At 58.3% G+C, this 18,072-nt stretch overlaps 1 protein-coding gene and 2 long non-coding RNA genes across 17 annotated transcripts in view; 2 read left to right on the top strand and 1 right to left on the bottom strand.

Moving 5' to 3' along the window:
* The first annotated feature begins 924 nt into the window (after positions 1 to 924).
* LOC140843935 (uncharacterized) lies at positions 925 to 8,381 on the top strand. 7 transcript variants are annotated; one of them, XR_012121858.1, is made up of 5 exons: positions 925 to 1,749; positions 1,868 to 2,014; positions 2,716 to 3,863; positions 4,997 to 5,199; positions 5,548 to 7,836. It is a non-coding gene; the product is annotated as an uncharacterized lncRNA (long non-coding RNA). The 7 variants fall into 7 exon arrangements; XR_012121857.1 differs by adding an exon at positions 7,846 to 8,381 and having other exon boundaries at positions 932 to 1,749; positions 2,716 to 5,199; positions 5,548 to 6,301; XR_012121855.1 differs by having other exon boundaries at positions 926 to 1,749; positions 3,706 to 5,199.
* Positions 8,382 to 8,779: 398 nt separating this feature from the next.
* LOC140843708 (uncharacterized) lies at positions 8,780 to 11,299 on the bottom strand. Of its 2 annotated transcripts, none has more exons than XR_012121708.1 (3): positions 11,269 to 11,299; positions 9,401 to 9,550; positions 8,780 to 9,000 (listed from the first exon to the last, which is right to left on the bottom strand). It is a non-coding gene; the product is annotated as an uncharacterized lncRNA (long non-coding RNA). The 2 variants fall into 2 exon arrangements; XR_012121709.1 differs by lacking the exon at positions 11,269 to 11,299 and adding an exon at positions 9,732 to 9,826.
* Positions 11,300 to 11,670: 371 nt separating this feature from the next.
* The window catches only part of LOC140843932 (nuclear envelope pore membrane protein POM 121-like), a 31,228-nt gene continuing 24,826 nt past the window's right edge, over positions 11,671 to 18,072 (top strand). For 7 of the 8 annotated variants that reach the window (XM_073214466.1, XM_073214465.1, XM_073214468.1 and 4 more), the window contains exon 1: positions 11,671 to 11,760. Coding sequence is in view for 1 of the 8 variants with exons in the window: in XM_073214471.1 (XP_073070572.1) it covers positions 11,699 to 11,760 (62 nt within the window). In the remaining 7 variants the exon portion in view is untranslated. The remainder of the gene's footprint in view (positions 11,761 to 18,072) is intronic. The other variant, XM_073214471.1, reaches the window with a different exon arrangement.

Raw genomic sequence — 18,072 nt, 5'->3', positions numbered from 1 at the left:
GGGGAGTCCGGTCCTGCGCACTCTGGGGCCCGGCCTGCCAAGGAGGGGCCAGCGAGGCGGGAGCTAGCCCCGCCGGGACACAGCGCTCCAGGCCCGGGGACAGAGGACATCCCGGCCTGGAGCCGCCCATGGCCTGGCCCTGCCCACGCCTCTCTGCCACTGGCCCCGCCCAGGTTGACCTGTCCCTGACAGGACCCTTCCCACCCCGGCCCCGCCCAGCCTTAGCCCCGCCGTCCCAGATTGGTCACGCCCATGTGAGCCACGCCCCGTATTGGTCTTTCCCCGAAAACTACCAGCCTCGGAAGACCTCCCCCCAAGGACCCCCTCCCAGTCTCGTTCTGCTTCCAGGCGGACCCTTGCCACGCCCGTCCCCGCCCCTCCTAGTAGAGTTTACCTTCGGCCCCTTCCCTTACTCGGATCTGAGCCCCGCGCTCACTGCTGGCCACCGCCCAGGGCCCTCCTAGCCCGCCCGAAGCCCCGCCCACCCACGGCTGTCTCCGAGTCCGCACGTACGGAGCTCCTACCAGGTGCCGGGCGTTCCAGGCACAGGGCAGTCCTTAGTGAACAAAACAGGCAAAATCCTTGCTCGCGTGTTGTTTTCATTCTGGAGGGCAGACAGACGTCAAATAAATACGGCACATACATAGTAAATGAGATGGTAAAAAACATCAAGGAGAAAAATATAGGCAGTGAAGCGTTTCATGAAGCCAGGGGTGTGAGGGTACAATTTAAAACAGGATGGATTGGGGGCCTCCCTGGGAGGGTGACACTTGACATCATCCTCATTTTAGCTCACATCCAAAGCCTTCTAACCCTCCCAGGATGCCCAGGGACCAAGCCTCTCTCCCAGGCCCTCCCTTCCCATTCCCCATGTGTTCCTTCCGCCTGGGGGAGCCAGGAAGCTGGCTCTGCGCAGCCTCACCATTGTGTATGCATTCATTCGACGTTTACGGAGCACCTACTATGTGTCAGAACTGGGGGACATCACCCATTCTCCAGGGGGAATCAGCCAGACAGAAACGCCTGCCCTTGCGTGGCCTGCAGTCCTGGGCAGGAAGAGGGTGTCCAGGGAGACAGAGCGCCCCATGAGGAAATGCAGCGTTGCATCTTGTGATAACGGCCTCGTTTGTGTCCTTCCTAGCGGGTGCACATCCCTTAATCATTTGTATTCGTTCACTGTATTTATTTGTGGGTCATTGAGGGTCTCTTCCGGGAGACTGTGAGCTCCGAGAGGGCAGGGACCATGTCTGTGTAATTCATCTGCCCCCGGGTGCGCAGGAGTTGACTGGGGAGCTGGCACACAGTAGGTGCTCAGTGCGTTTTCTTGATTAAGATGACCAGGGATGGAAATGGAGCGCAAAGTTCCCATCCCTGCCACAAGGTGGCAGCAAATGACAGCCCCTGACTCCTGCGTCGCCCCTAGAAGAGGAAGGCGAGAGACGGGCTCCAGGGATGTTTCGCTGTACCCCGGGGTGGTCAAGGAAACTCGCAAGCCTCTCCTGAGCATCGGTGCAGGGCGCGAGGAGGGCGCGAACACTCAGCTCTTGTTGCAGCACGGAAGGCCTTAAACCGGCACAGAGTGACCGCAGGACAGGATGTTCACGCCTGGAAGGACGGGGCGGAGCGTCCAGCTCCCGGGGCCGCCCTCAGCGGACTGCAGGGTAACGGGAAGGCTCCCGAGTACCGCTCCGAGGGGCCCAGGAGCCCGCCCGTTAAACACGCTGCCCAAATGGTTCTATAGGTGGACAGGTCTGACTGCGGGCCGGCGCATGTGAGGGGTTCTCCCAAGCGCCTGGGGGTCCCAGAAGGCTTCAGAGAGCAGCCTTCCTGGGTAACCGTGCCCCCACGTGTGTGTCCTCCGCCACAGAAGGTGACAGCGTGGGGAGCAGGAACGGGCGTCGGAGATGCAGCGAGCGGCGCACCGAAGAGCCTGGAGGAGAGGGGAGAAGCCCGGAGGCTGCGGGGAGGCGCCGGGTTTCCTGGACACCAGCAGCGTCTCCCCTGCCCCCAGCCGGTGAGGACGTGACCCTGGGTGGGGGCGGAAGGGTGTGACAGCCGGGTGGGTGCAGGGTGCCCGGAGTAGAAAATGCGGCCCAGAGGGAAGGGAGAACCTAGCTCCCTCTCCCTCCAGCCCAAGGGAAGCGAACTGAAAGCCCCGCCTACCACGTGTTACCTATTATGAGCGCTGCACTTACCAAGTGTTCTTGCCTTTTATTGAGCACTTATTCGGCACATGCTGCACCCGGCACTGTTCTAAGGCTTTACTAACATTCACACATGTCAGCCTCAAAAACAACCCCTGTGGTGATGAAAATGTTTTGGAATTTCAGAGAGCTGGCATTCGCACAACAGTGTGAATGCGCTAAACAACAGTGGATTGTACACATTAAATAATAATTAATTTTACATTATATGACTTTCACCTAAATCAAAACAGAGCAACGTTTAAGATCAAAGCTATTTTAATCCTCATTTTAGAGATAAGGTGACTAAGGCACAGACAGGTTGAGTAACTTCCCCAAGGTCACACAGCTGGTGAGGAATTCAAACCCAGGGCTCTGGTTCTCCAGTGCTTCTTGCCCCAGGGCTGCAGTGAAGTACCCAGAAGATGTGCCTTCTTAGTCTGAACTGCAGATACCCAGGCATCCTGGCCTTAGACTGAGAAGGTTCCAGAAAGACTCAGCCTCTGTCTGCTGCCTCCTCCTTGCCCTGCAGGAATGACCAGGCCAAAGCTGCCTTCTGGGGAGGAGGTTTTTGAAAACCCCAGAAACCACCCCTCAGCTCTGAATATCTCCACCACGGATGGGCCACTGCCACGGGAAACTCAACCAGTAGTAATGCATCTATTGGAGTAAAACACTGGGCCCAACGCACATGCCTCCGGAAGGCGACCTGCCGGGAAGTGTCCTCAGTGGGGTGGCTCAGACACCAAGAGCAGGTGGGGTGAAGGGCGGGTAGGAGTGAGAGGGTCCAGGCTCCAGACCCTTGTGGGGACACAAGGCCTTGATCTGGGCCCCAAAACACAGAAAGGCCCTGGGTGCGCTGAAGCTGGAGAGGGGCATTGCTTTTCATCGTGGTGAAACACAGCACAAAAGTTCCCATTTTAAGTGTACACTTCAGTGGCTTTTAGGACATTCATAAGGTGATGCGACCATCACCACTCACTGTCTAGTTCCTGGGCATGTTCATCACTGCAGCAGGGAAGCCATCCGTATCAAGCAGTCACCCTCATTCTCCTCCTCCCAGCCTGCACCGCATCTCAGGTGCCCACGGGCTGCGTCTAAGTCCCTTCTTCCTCCTCCTCAGAGGCCGCCTGGATTGGGGAACCTCAAGGGCCATAAGGGTCATAGGCAGGACAGCTGTGTACAGGGGTGCCCAGCTCCATGCGGTGGTCCTCATCATTGGGCACATTTGATCGAACAGGAGTCTGGGGAAGCCAGACCTCGGGGGCTGCCCGGCTGGGCCCTGCCCACCTCGACCCCCAACCCCCTCAAGTCCCATCCCATCCACACGTGGTCCAGGAGTCCACCTGGTGCTGCGTGTGGAGTCAGGGTCCAAGGTGCAGGCCACCTGCGCCCCAGGAGCTGTCAGTGAGGGGGGAGCACAGCCGAGGCACGTGGGGGCCTCCGCTGGCGCTTGGACGGGGCCGCGGGGCAGAGCGGTACGTCAGGTCAGCCGCCGTGAGCCTGGCCCTGCTTCCCTCAGTGTCTGTGGCTGCAGTGTCCCCTCCGGGAAGATGGGGGTAATGTGGACAGTCTTCAGGCTTAAAAAGGAAGGGAACGCTGACACGTGCTATGACATGCGTGAACTTTGAAGGCATCATGCTCAGTAAAAGAAGCCCGGCCTCAAAGGACAAGCACTGTGTGAGTCCCCTTGTGTGAGGTCCCCAGCGTTGTCCCATTCAGAGACAGAAGGGGAGCGGGAGCGGCTGCCAGAGGCAGGGGAAGAGGGGGTGGGGAGTGAGGGTTTCACGGGGCCAGAGTTTCAGGTTTGCAAGATGAGAAGGTTGTGCGGGGGGATGAGGGGGGGGTTGCCCAACAGTGTGAATGTATTTAAGGCCACTGAGCTGTACACTAAAAAATGGTTAAGATGGTAAGTTTTATGTTCTGTATATTGGACTATGATAATAAGAGACTCATAATGAATAAATCGGTAGGGTTAAATAGTGCCCGCTTGGAGGGTGGGGCCATCCCCCACGGGACTCTGTCAAGAGGGTGGCATTTGAGATGGGGCAGTGTAGGAAAGTGACGACTCTGTTCTGCTTTTGTGTCAAGGTATTGATGTACAGTCTTATGAAGGTTTCACATAAGCAACATTGTGGCTACTACCTTCACCCATCCTATCAAGTCCCCCTCACACCCCTTTGCAGTCACTGTCCATCAGCCTAGTAAGATGCTAGAGTCGCTCCTTGTCTTCTCTCCTACACGCCTTCCCCGTGACCTACCTATGTTGGGAATGCTCATTATAATGCCCCTTAATCCCCTTCCTGCCCCCACCCCCTTCCTTTTGGTAACCGCTAGTCCCTTCTTGGACTCTGTGAGTCTGCTGCTATTCTGTTCCTTCAGTCTTGCTTCGTTGTTATCCTCCCCAAGTGAGGGAAATCATTTGGTCCTTGTCTTTCTCTGCCTGGCTTATTTCACTGAGCATAATACTCTCTGGCTCCATCCACGTTGATAACTCTGTCTTATTAAACATAATTTTGGTGCCGTGCAACCCACCCATTTACACTACGGAAGTTAGTGGGGTCTCTTCTAGCTGCCACGCGGCGGTGCGCTCCTCACCACCATCAAGTTCTAGAACATCTTCATCACTGCAGAACAAAACCCTGTAACCATCAGGCGGCTCTCTCATTCCCAGCCGCTCGCCGACTGGCTTTCTGTGTCTCCGGGTTTACCTATTCCGGACGCTCCATATAAATGGAATCAGACGCTATGCAGCCTTCTGCGTCCGGCTTCTTTCACTGAGCATCGTGTTTCCACGGTTTGTTCACGTTCAGCAGGTGCCAGACCCCATTCCTTCTTATGGCTGAACGGTTTACACTCACAGCGCTTCAGACTCCAGGTGGGTGGGGGTTTTTCATCACCGACGACCAATTCTCCAGCGCTCAGGACACCAGCTGGGGGTCCTACAGCTCAACTCGGTCCGGACACTAACTCCTGGAGTTAGTGCGCAGCCACAGACACAGAGTCAGGGTATCACGTAAGGATCTCTGCCTGGGGCTGCGTCAGCATCCACACGCCCCCCCACCATCTGGGTAACCCTAACCTAGGAAAAGTGCCCAGGGGGCGTGTGTGTGGGCCCACTTCCAGGGGACTGGCAGAGGAGGGGGCAGAGGGTGGAAGGAGACACCCGTTCCTCCCCCCACCCCACCCCCCGCCCTTTCTGCATCCATGACCTTCCTCAGACTCCAGGTCACCTTGATGGCAGCACAGAGTCCTGCTGGGGGCAGGAAGTGTCGTGTGTTAATTTTCTGCTGCTGTCAGCAAATTACCACACGTTTGGTGAGTTAAAAAACAACAAAAAGTTTATTATCCTACTTTTCTACAGATGAGAAATCTGCAATCATTCTCACTGGGCTAAAGCCAAGGAGTCAGCAGGGTCAGCGCCTTCGGGAGTCCCGTAGAGAGACTGTCCTTGCCCTCTGCAGCTTCCGGGGCCTGCCCTCCTTGGCTGGTGGTCCCTCACCGTCAGCGGACCGCACCCCTCCTGTCTGCGCGGTGGGTGGCTGCATGGCCTCCTTCTCAGTGTCCCTGGGCCCCGCATCTCCCCCTCCTCTCTTATTAGGACACCGTCACTGAATCCCGGGCCCACCTTAAACCCAAGAGGACCCCATCTTCAGATCCTTAACTGAATTACATCGGTAAAGACCCTTTTCCCAAATAAGGTCACATTCCCAGGCTCCAGGGATTTAGGATTTGCACTTATTTTAGGGGGCCACTATCAGCCCCGTGCAGGGCCAGTGTGTGCCTGCTCCCTGAGTTGGTCTGCCTCCCGTGGTGCGCTCTCCCCCTCCAGAGGCCCCACCCCTACACCCCGACTCTCTGGGGTCCCATCCAAAAGCCAAGGCCTTGCACTCAAGCTCTGTGCTGGGAGACCTGGGTCAGGGCAGCCCTGGCCTGGGATCCTCTAGGTGGGAAGGAGGATGAGGCCCCACTGCCTCTCAGCAGATGAGCCGTGACGCCAGCCCCCCGTCCAGTCCTGTCCTCTGGAGCTGCCAGGAGCGGTGCAGGGGGAGAGGCTGAGACGCCGCAGTCAGTGCCTCCGGGAGAGATGAAGGAGCCGCGCACGCCAACATAAAGAGGTCTGCTCAGGGCATGATTCTGCCCCCGAGGCGGGGCTCAGACCTAGCAGCTGGGGGCGGGCTTGGGGTGACCACAGGCAGTACATCCTAAGCTTGACTCCGTCAACTGCGTGACCCCAGAGGACACTGCAGCCCAGTCCCGGGCCCCGGCAGCTGCCTCTGCCTTGGGGGGAGGCCGGGAGGCCAGGCCCCTCCTCCGTGCCTGAGCCCAGACTGGCTCTTTGGAGCAGCCCAGTGCGATAGCCACCGACCACACGTGGCTGTTTAAATTACAATGAATTACAGGGACGTGAATATATCATACTTTATATAAATAATCGTAAGTAAAACATAAACCATAAAATTAAAAACACGGTTGCACGTTCTAAGTGCACAGTAGCCACATGCGGCCTGCGCCTCCCTATACACAGAATATTCCCATCGGTGAAGCCCCCCTGGAGGGGGCTGCTCAGAGTCGCCCCCAGACCAGCACAGCTGCCCCTGTCGGGGGAACAGGGTGGACTGGGCGAGGGCAGGGTGGGGCAGGGACGCCAGGGCCCCGAAGAGGGGTTGTCTGTCCAGAGGCGACTGGTGCTGACTCGTCAGTCCCCGAGGCCTAGGCCCAGTGCGGGGACTAAGCCCGAGCCAGCGACCAGAGAATGGCCCAGGAAGGCAGCCCGTGGGGCCTTGGCCGCCCGGGTCCCTGGCAGGAATGTCTGACCTCAGCAGACAGAGTGGGCAAAGGGCCCGGGCAGGCCCAGACCCAGGCAGGCAGGCAGGAGGGCAGACACCAAGACACAGGGGCAGCGCTCTTTGAGATCCCAAGGGGCAAACAGACAACCCTAATGGCGGACACTTCCTCTCTCGCTGACTGCACCCCGGGCTTCCTTCCTTGTGAGGCCCACGGACCTGCCACGTTCCTGACCCCTGTCCACCCTTCTGGACTGTGGCCCTTTCATCATGTATCAGCCACTCCCCCCACTGAAGTGCATTTAGGTTCTTTCATTTCTTTAGAAATGTGGTTGACTGTTTTTCTGATCCTTTGCCTTCCCAGACTGGGGATATGTGGGCTGTGGCTCCCTAGCTGTTGTGTCCCCAGCGCTGGGCGCAGAGTAGATGCTTGATGAATTGATGGGTGAATGTGTGGGAGGCACTGTGGGGGCAAGAGGTCAAGATCCTTCCCTGGCAGCGGTGGAGAGCCTCATTCCCAAGCAAATGCCGGTGCCGCACAGGAGGAAGTGTGAGGGGTCCCCCGCCCCTTCCTGCCAGGACTCTGACCACCCTCAGCCTCGGGTCTAACCCTTCCCACAGTGTCCCTGGGCCTCCGTGACTCCGTCTGCCTGGGGTGCTCCTTTGAGGGCCACATGGGACAGGTGCCATCAATCCACCCACAGGTGGCCTCAAAGTTACACCATCACCCCCACCCCGGGGCCTCTGCAGCAAGCTGCCCCAGGGCAGAAACCTCTGTTGTACTGGACCGTGTGTCCTCAATTCCAGGAACAGGACTCGTCGCTATAGTAGGTGCTTAATTAACATCTGATGAACAGAACCTTTTTCTCCACCAGCGTTCTGACTCAGGACCTGCTACCTCTCTCTGGTCCTCCTTTGGGGGCCTTCCCTGCCGCCGTCAACGTGCACTGACCCTCCCATTCACTGTCATCCCTTCTTCATTCAACAAAGATACTGAGCGCCTACCCTATGCCAGGCACCCCACTAAATGGTGGCAGAGGTGGGGATAAGGGCCCTGGCTCAGATTGTAGGGTTTAAATCCTGAGTCCCCTCCTGACCACCTTGAGCTGCCATTTACCATCTCGGAGCTTCAGTTTCCACATCTGAGAAATGGCCAGGGACGGTGCCAGTTTGTCATCCTTGTTGTGGCAACGGGCGTAGGGTGGTTATGTCAAAACCCATCATACCATAAAGATGGTATGCTTTAAATATATGCAATTTATTGTATGTCCTTCACACCTCAATAAATCTAGAAAAGATGGTGCCAACTCCCCAAGCCCATCACTTAACACAGGGCCTGGCACATAGTAAATGTTCAACCAAAGTTATTATTGTTTCTCATTATTGCATGTCTTACTTCACTGATTCCTTTTAAGACCCTATGTAGCACGTTCCAGAGTGTCCCCATTTCCCAGGTAGAGAAACAGGTTCAGAGAGATGAAGAAATTTCCCCAGAGTCACACAGCCAGGAGATGGCAGAGCTGGGATTTGACATCTTAGCTCACTGTTTCCTCCCCATTTTACAGACGAAGAAACCGAGGTTCCAAGGGAGAAGTCGCCGTCTAAGGCTGCGCAGCCGGGAGCATGGCAGAGCCAGGATTCCGACCCAGGTTGGCTTCTAGCTAAAACCTGGGTTGATTTTGTATTCTGCACCTTGTGGCCAGGCCTGTCCGTCTCTCAGGCCCCCGGACTCAGGAGGGAATAGGGTCCTGATCTCCTGAGTGGGGCCCTGTGTGGCAGGGTGGCAGGAAGTTAAGGGGAGGACTGGAGTCTGGGGCTGCGGTTGTGCAGCCTGTCCTGCGGGGACCCTGGCCTGGCAGATCCTGCTTGCCCCACCCAGCTCCACTCTCTGCCCTGGCCCCGTGACGTGCTTACTGGGTGGCCGTCTCGGCCAGGTCGGAGAGGCGCAGGGATGGGCTTGAAATGAGGTGTCCAGAGATAGGGAGCAGGTGGTGCTGGGAGCAGTCCGGGGTTCAGGATGAGGCCTCGATCTGCAAGATGGACCCACGGAGGCAACGTAGCTGAGTCAGAAGAGGCCTACCCGGTGTGGAGCGGGCGTCTGAGAGGACCCTGCTGGGCTGAGGGTTAGCCCCCTAGGTGGCCAGGTTTCCAGCTTCTGGCCAAAGGCCCAGGGCCTCTAGCCAACTACTGGTGGGGAGCTATTTCAACATTCTGACACCAGACACTGCTGTACAGGGGCACACCTGCGTCCCAAGGACTGGCAGGAGGTCCACCTGGGCGGTGGCTCCCCAGGGGGCAACAGGGGGGCTGCTGGGCAGACACTGGGGAGGAGGCCAGGATGGGCAGTCTGCCATGGGCCCCGGTCAGGTGGGGGCCCAAGGCCCATTCTTGGTGGAGGTGACTCAGGGGCAGGCGGAACGGGTGACTCACCACAGACCCTCTGTGCTGCTGCTGCCAGGGCCCAGCCTCTCCCTGGGCCCCAGGGGTATTGTGCAGAGCTCACCCGGCCCCCAGCCCAGGACTGTGAGTCAGCCCATCTGGGCTGAGGGGCCAGCATGATTTTCCATCCTTTATATTGTTCTGCAAGGAAAGTAAGTATGTGTTACAAAACATGGGGTGAAGCGGGGCTAGCCCCCTCTTGGCCCCTTGGGCAGGAGCAGAGGGTCCTCTGTTCCAGGCTCTCTGCACACATCATAGCACACTGGCTCTTCCCCATTTCAGAGTTGGGGAAAACAATATTCAGAGAAGTTAAGCCACCTACCCAAACTCTCACAGCTGGGTGTGTAGCAGAGCCAGGACTCAAACCCAGTACAGCTTCAAGCTACAGCCTGTGGGCTCTTCCTGGGTGGCTGTGGACCAGGGCCTGTGGGTCAGGGCCCCAGGGTCGGCATTTTCCCCCTGGGGAACCTTATGCACAACTTCGGAGCTGCTGCATCCTGCCATGTCCCTTCATCCTTTTAACGTCCCTGGACGCTTTTGGAACCTTAACAATTTGAGGATCATCCATTTGTTTTATTATTACTAATATTTATCCCTCCCCTTCCCTTAAAAGAAAGGCCCTTTGCTATTTTTTGGTTTTTCCCTTTGCCCCTCAGTGTAGTAGAAGCAGGCAGCCAAGGCTGGGAGGACGTTAGCAAGTATCTGTTGAATGACTGAATGAATGAACTCACTGGAAGAAATAGATTCTCTCCCCTGAAAAATGCATGTATGGACACGCACAGTTTGAAAGCCACCCTGGGAGGATTCATAGACCCCCTTAAGACCACCCACAGATGAGCCGTTAAGAATAAGGTTTTCCTAAAGTTTCTAACACGTCAAAACAAGTCCTTAGGCAGCTGGAACAAGAGATGGCCCAGAGGATGCTGGTGTTCTCAGGTGTTCTGGGGTCTGGGACAGGAAAGGCCCTTGGGAGTCAGCTTCCCCACCAACCTTACTTTAGAGGTGTACAACAGCTGGGGGAAGGGCCTGGCCTGGGGATTCTGGGTGCCCCTGGGGCTTGTGCTGCCCCTCCCCCTCCCTCCAACGAGACGTCTTGGATCCCCAGCTGCGCCCTTTGGCCATGAGCCATCTTGCTGCCATCTAGCATCTCCCCTGGAGACTGTGTGCTCCTGCTCCCCAGCCGGGCTCAGACCACCCAGAACCTGCCCAGCTGCGGTGGCCCCCTCTGGCCTCACCCAGACTCCATTTTCTGTCCATCCAACTGCAGGCTTCTCTAACGGCACACGGTGTGACCCAGGCACTCAATGCCCACTGTCTAGCCTGGCCACATGCTGGTGCAAAGTCTAACTCGGGCACACAGCAGTACACAGTATAACCGTGCACATGATGGCCCAATTGTGCAATGGCGCCATTCTGAACCAGAATCCGGCAGTTTTTATAACCAGCCGTGAAGTATTTCTATGATGCCAGGGCCTGCAGTTATTATAGGATTATTTCAAGGCTTATTTTGTATTATTTTGTCTGCCCTAGATGATGATAATGAGGGCAAAGCTTCCCACACGTGGGACCAGGCGCTGTGCTAAGTGCTTTGTGTGAATTACCTGCAGGAATCTCGGAACGCTCTGGAATGTGGGCAGGTATTGGGCGACACCGAGGAAAGGACAGGCTGGGGGCGGGAAGAAGCCTCGCCTAGGAGCCTGCGGACCATTTGTGGCGGCAGGATTTGAACTCAGGCAGGCGCAGACCAGAGCACCCCCTCCTCATTGCCATGAACACTGCTACCACCTGAGTGTCATTCCCCAGCTATCCAGGGCCCGGAGACCCACACGGCGTCTGCCACACGTGTGTGGGGTGCCCACCTGGGTGTCAGCCACGGCGAGGGGACGGCTGAGGGCCCTGGGCGGCGGAGAAGAAGAGAGGGGCCCTCAGCCAGGGGCGCGCCGTGCCAGCTGCGGAGGGACTCGCTGCGCGCCCCGGCCCGGCCGGCGGGCCACGGGGAGGGGCGGGGTCCCGCCTGGACGCTGGCCCCGCCCTCTGACGCGGCCGGCGCCGCGCTCGCGCGCGCAGGGTCCACGGCGCTCGCCCAGCGGCCCTGGAGGCCCCGCCCCGGGGAGGTGAGCGCCACCTTCCCCGGGAGCGACCCGGGGGCCCGCGGCCGGCGCGCGCCCCGCCCCTCGCGAGTAGTTTCCCGGCGCCGCCGCCGCGCCGCACTCGGCCGTCCGTCGCCGCCGCCCGCTCCCCTGCGCTCGCCGCTCGCCCTCCGGTGCGCCGCCCCCGCCGCGCGCCACGATGAACTCGCTCTTCAGGAAGAGAAACAAAGGCAAATACAGCCCCAAGGTGCAGACCCGGAGGTAAGGGGCGCCGCCCGCTGCGCTCGGGACGCCCTCGGGAATCCCGCGCGCTGCGGGGCGGCCCGGCGGGGAAGCACCTCCGCGCGCGTGGAGGGACGGCCGGGCCGCGCGTGCTGCCGGGCGCCCGGGAGGCACGGGCCTGGGAAGCCCAGGCGTCGGGGGACTGAGCCAGACAGGGGTGCGCGACGCGCGGGAACACGGGGCCGGAGGGCCGCCCTTCAGCTGGCAAGCACCGTCGGAGGGGGACTGGGATGGGCCGGGGGTGCCCGGGGGAAGCACGGTATCTGGCACCACAGAGTTCTAGGTGTCTGGCGAGGGGCGGCACTGACTTGGGCGCCCGGACGGCGGGGACCGAGGTGGAGGTGCAGGACAACTCCGTGTCCTGGCGTCGCCCTTGCGCCGGGGGGCCTCCTGGACCGGGGAGGCACGGCCGGGGTGCGGAGTGGTGTGCCTAGAGGACGCTACACCTTGGGCGGGGGCGCCGCGGGGAACCCAGGAAGCATTGTCTAGGGGCGCACGGGGGCAGGGCGCTTACCAGCCCTTCTTAGCGCGCGGGTGCTCCCAGTTAGGGAGGGGCGAGATGGGAGTGGCGGGTGCCACCTGCCACAGCGCTTCCCGGCACCTGCCACCCTCTGCTCCAGAGCCTCGCCGAGAGGAGCCGGTGGGGGGGGGTGGGGGGGCACATGCTGAGGCGCCCCGGCCCCCCCGCCCCCAGGGCAGCCACGCTGGGGTCTACACCGGGGCCTCCTCCCAGCTGCATGGTTTCTCAGGGGCGTGCCCTACTCCACCCCCAGCCCCAGCCCCGAAACTGGCAACATCTCTGAACAACAGGTTCCCAGGGAGGCCTGGGAAGGGAATGACAAGTCTTGATGTGTTTGCGTTGAGAAGGCAGCCCACGTCCGTTCTGATATAAGCCTCATGGATTCATTTAATAACCGGTTTAGGGGAGCCTCCTGGAGATGCTGAGGTTGATGGCGAGGGTGGAACTTAGGTCCCTGCCTCTTCCCTGGTCTAGGGAATGTGAGGTGGGGGTTCCCCACTTGGAGAGCTCTACCAGGCTTCTCCCAACAAAGGGCTTCATTCAGGAGGGAGACTCCCGAGTTGCATAGCCCACCTGTGTGGGAGGACCCACCCGAGGTGCCCTGTTCATGAGCCCACCCTCTCACTCCCTAACCCCAATTCCCCAGGCCCCAGATTAGGGCGAGAAAAAGACTCCAGCCAGGGCTTTCACCCCACTCTGTGGCCCAGCCCAGGCAGACCTGTGGGACAGGTGCAGGTGGGCCTGGGGAAACTGAGTGGGGGGCGTGTGCAGGCTCTGTTACCATGAGTTCCAGCCCTGCAGAAACTCCTCAGCCCTGTGATCCCACCGCCCCCATCTCCCCTTTGGGCTGTTCAAGTTCAGAGGCATGTTTTCTCCTCTCCTCCAAGGTCCCCCCGCCCGACAGCTTCCCTCATCTTCCACAACCGCAGAGACTGGGCAGGGCCGTGCCCGCTGCTCCTCTGTGGCCGGGTCCAGCTGGCTCTCAAACTCAGCTGGGGTCCCGTCCAGTCCCTGGGCTGTTCTCTCGGCATTGAACAACCGCATACTCCGTGCCAGCCACGGAGGGCTGTTCTGCTCTCCAGGTACCAAGACTCGGCCCCTCCAGTGCTTCCCACGTGGACACACGCACACAGCAGGAGATGGGCCACGCCTTGCCCTGTGTCTAGTCCCCCAAGGCCCGGGCTTGGACGTAACAGAAAGTTATAATGAACCCTGAGGAGCCCGGACGTCTCGGCCTCCCCAGTAGGGGTTGGGAAGGAAGCAGTTCTCATCTTTTTCAGCGCTGGGGACTCAGGGACTGGAGTCCTACCCCAATTCCACCCCTCTCTACACTCTTGCCCGGGGCACCCACCCTCTGGGGGAGGCGGCTGGGCTCCTGGAGGAGGGGCATCCAAGCGGGCCTGGGATGGGTGAGGAGAGGGCGCAGAGTGGGGGTGTGCATCCACAGGCCTGAAGCTGGAAGGGCGTCAGGGAGCAGAGCGCGTTGGGGAGGGGTACAAAGAGTACGTTTGTGTACATTTAAAAAAACATTCAGACGAAGCAATTCTGTTAGATGTTTCGGGATGCAGACACAGATAGGTGTTGAAAATGTAGATTTAGGAAGAAACCTGCAGCTTCAAAATTCTGCTGTCCCAGCGGGAGGGGCTAAGGAATCATGAATGATAGCATTGTATTTCCTTTTAAACAATATTAGAAGCAAATATGGCAACTGGGGTCCATCAGCTGTCTCGGTGGTAAGAGTCTGTTTCGCGCTTCCTTGCGTGCTGGAGCTAGGTCACCAGGTGCCCAGTTGTAGGCACCTGAGGGCTGGGATGGATGGACGGGGAGAGCTGGCAGCGGGAACGGCATGGGCAGGAGCCTGGAGGGAAGCCCGGAGTCCTCTGTCCTGGGCTCCTGTGTCTTGGTGAGCTGGGGGTGGGGAGTAGCCTCAGGAGGCCAAGGTGCCTGAGGCCTGGGGAGAAGGAACGGAGGAGAAGCAGGAAGGTCCCAGGCGGGAAGACACGAATAGAAAATCTCAGGAAGTGGGGGGCCAGGAAAGGTGTGGACATACAAGGGGATCTGAGATTGAGTCCCGAAAAGCTGCCCTAGATTGTGATCATGTTATCTTGCTTAGGTAATACTGCATCCCCTCTCTCGTCCAGGTGAGGCTCAGAGTTTGAGTAACCCACCCAGGGACCCTCGGCTTCTCTCACCTCGGTGTTCTGAGCCAGGAGCCGGCGGGCAGGGTGTCCCAGCAGGCCCCCTGGCCCATCGTTTCCTGGGCAGAGGGGTTTGCTGGGTCTTTAAGATAAACACACCCTGAGCTGCTCGCTGGCTGGCAGCTCCCCCTGGCCCTCTGCCCTCGCAAGGCTGCATGGCTGCAGGAACACTGGTACATGCAGAATTCTTTACTCCCAGTAGCTGGGCTCAGGTTTCAGACCCGTGGCGCTTGCGGCTTTCGCTTTTCTGTCCTGGGCTTGGTCACTTCTTGGTTCCAGTTAAAGGTTGCAGGAGAATTCAGAATTTGTGCCTCCAGAACAGGGGGGCCTCTTCCCTACTCCTCATTGCTGGAGTGTCAGCTCCCTAAAGGCAGGGACTTTGTATGCTGTGAGATTGCTCCTGTCCCCATAGAATGCTGCCTAGCACAAAGTAGGTGCTCAGCAAACAGTGGTGGAAGGTCCGTTTTGACTCTGTGACTTGGAGGAGTGTGAGGTGGTGGAGAGGACTGGAGATGAGGCGTGTGAAGCGTCAGGTGTGTAGCAGGTGCTTAGTTAATAGAGGCTGGTACTCCTTGTCTGCTGGTCTCGAACCTGAGTGACCTCCTCACGCTCTAGGGTGCCAAGATTGCCTTGAGCCCTGTTTGAACCTTGCAAAGCATAGTCCTTCAAGACATGCCCTGGTGTTACGGGAAGCAGCTGGAACGATGAGCGCCCAGAAGCGTGGGCCCGGAGCGGGATGGCCTTCCCTGGGCAGACGCAGATTGGGCCGTGAAACAGCCAGAGTCACTGCAGCAGCAATCTTCTCAGTTTAGACTGTGCTTCCCCAGGATTATTAGCTGGGCGTGGAGGAACTCACTGTCTGATCACCACAGAAGGTTTCAGTAGAGGGAGTATCAGTCACCTGGCCGATCAATCTGGTGTTTATTGGGTGCTCCCTTGAACTGTTTGCTCACAAGACTTCCTTCCTGTCTGGTCCCCGCAGCCCCGGGACACGCTGCTGGGCTTGTGCCGTCGTCCCCAGCCCCGGCTGCATGTTAGAATCATCTGAGGGGCTTTAAAAGCAGTGTCCAGGCCCTATCGCAGACCAGTCCAGTCACAATCTCTGGGGCAGGGCCCAGCCTTCAGTTTTTTATGTGCAGCTAAGAGTGCGAACCACGCATTTACACTGACCGCGTTGCTCCACCTTGTCTCGGAGCCACATGCACCTCGCTTTTCCTTTTCAGAACGTTGCACTCTGTTCTTTTATTCTGAGCCTTCCCGTTCCGCTTCGTTCCCGGAGTGCGCCTCATAAAATGGCACCAAACTGGCTTTTGCTCTTGTATTTTCACGTGAGAATCTTTCAGGAGGAGAGTTTAACTCGTTCACGTTTAATATAATGGCTGGTGTGGTTGGACCTATGCCTGCCGTATAATTTTGCATTTCCTGTTTACCATGCGTTCTCTTTGTTTCCTTTTTGCTCTTTTCCTGCAATTTATTGGACTGAGCTGTATTTTCACAATTAAGTCAGGATATGAGGCCTGGATGTGGCGGAGTGGATGGACACCCTGACACAGGCGGTCTGCATCCTTGTAATTATAGTTAACAGGGTGCTTTTCTTTGTCTTGCCTGTTAGGTTATAAACCGTTGGACAGTAAGGACTTACTTATCTGTTGGGGGACCTTTCTGTAGCCCTTAATTCCAGCCTCATGTCTGTTTGAGATTCAATAAATAGGTGTTAAATTGAGTAGATGTTTTATATAGCATGGACAATGACTGTCTCTGGGGTAATAAAGAAGGGCCTGTCCCTGGGGCCTGTAAGAGAGCTGGTGAGATGACAAGGAGCTGGGGCTGGGGGTGAAGATTTATTCCGCAATGATTGACAATCTAAAGACCAGCTGGGGTACAGCAGTCACCTGCGCAGATGCTTACTAACCCTACGGCCCCAGGCAGGTTCCCCCGCCCCCAGGCTCAGTGTGCTCATAAGCGCTGGGAGCAGTAACAGTACTGACCTCACAGGTTGTTACGAGAATCAAAGCAGGAGCGTGGGTCAGGCACGGGGTGGGGTGTGGCCCACAGAAGGTGTTCCCTCCGTGCCCCTAAAGGTGTGCTCCCCTTCTGGGCTGGGCTCCCACATAGTAGCATCTTAGGAGAATGACTCAGCCCTCAGTTGCCACCCCTGACTGTTACCCAACCTCTGGGGTCAATGGTAGATGGGTTTGTTTAAAGATGTCAACAGGGTATCAATCTCTCTGTCTCCCCTGGGTGGTGAGCACCTTGCGCTTCCTCCCGTTTTCCCGATGTCACTTTGTGGCTTGGTATTGGTGGCCCCTCTTGTGAGGAGGTGGCTCTGGAGCCTGTTCAAATCCTGGCACCCCCCCTCCCACTTCCCAGCTGTGTGACGTTAGGCAGGTTTCTTAACCCCTCTGATCCTCAGTTATCTTCATTTGGACAATGGGGAGAGAGGAACTGTTGACATGCTATCAGACTTCTCAATTTGATATCTATTTGTTGAGCCCCAAGCCTGTCCAAGGCCTGAAATTAAGGGCTACCAAAGGGCCTCCCCAAAAGTGAGTAAATCCTTATTGTCCAAAAGTTTATAGACTCATAGACTAAGCAGAGTGCCCCAATGGCTGTGAATGTGCCTTTCTCCTGGGGCTAGAAGATGTGAGCACACGGAAGGGCTGCGTGGGAGACGGACGCCTCGTGGGTGCTCTTAATGTTTAGTAGTTCCTATGAAGTCGTTTCCTGAGCTCGTATTGTGTGTGCCTTTGTGTCGAGGACGGGACAGCTGTCTGGGAGGGACAAACAGACCTGCTCAGCCAGTCAGTGTTTAAAGAGGTGGAGGCTGGGGGCCACCCAACACCAAGAGGTGAGGCTCCCCCCAGGTCCGGGGGTCCCCAGGAGCTGCTCGAGCTCCAGTCCCGGAGGCCGGCGGGACCCAGAAGAGGAAGACCGTGGCCGCAGGAGGCCAGGCCAGGCCCCTTCCGCCTGCTCCCCGGAAAGGTGTGCGCTCCTGCGCGTTCCAGGCATTCCGAGGCTGAAGCCTCCCCTTCTCCTTCATGCACACCCACTGAGACAGAATTAACCCCAAAAGGGAACAACCGTAGCCGCGATCAAGGGCCAGAGCGTTGGGGTTGACTCGGGCCTGGAAGACAAGGGGGCTCTGGCCAGGGAGGAAGGGCTGTCCCCCCGCAGATGCGCCCCATGCCTGCCGCTTCCCATCTCCACCCACAGACAGAGCACATAGGCTGTGACCAGCAGGGAACAGGAAGGGACCTGCGAAAGGGGCTGCTGGTGGGGTTGTAGCCTCTCCGTGGTCTCTGGGGCGTGATCTGTTCCCCAGAGTGGCAGGTCAGGAACGAGGTAGCCTGCAGGGAGGGGTGGCCAGGGAGCAAGCCAAGTGCCCGTGGGTGTTCCCCCGTGGCCTGTGGGCCGTCAGGCAGTCAGGGACCCATAGACAAGCCCTGGCCTTGGGCTCGGTGTCTGGCCAGCCCATGTGGGTCCCACGGGAGAGTGGCAGGGAGCCAAGGAACGGCCATTAGGAGGCCTGCCTCGGTGCCAGACTCTGCACGGGGCCAGCAGATGCCCCAAGCT

This window comes from Manis javanica, chromosome 10 (genome assembly GCF_040802235.1).
Source record: "Manis javanica isolate MJ-LG chromosome 10, MJ_LKY, whole genome shotgun sequence".
In the NCBI taxonomy this organism is placed as follows: Eukaryota; Metazoa; Chordata; class Mammalia; order Pholidota; family Manidae; genus Manis; species Manis javanica.
This window is presented reverse-complemented; position numbering and strand designations above follow the sequence as displayed.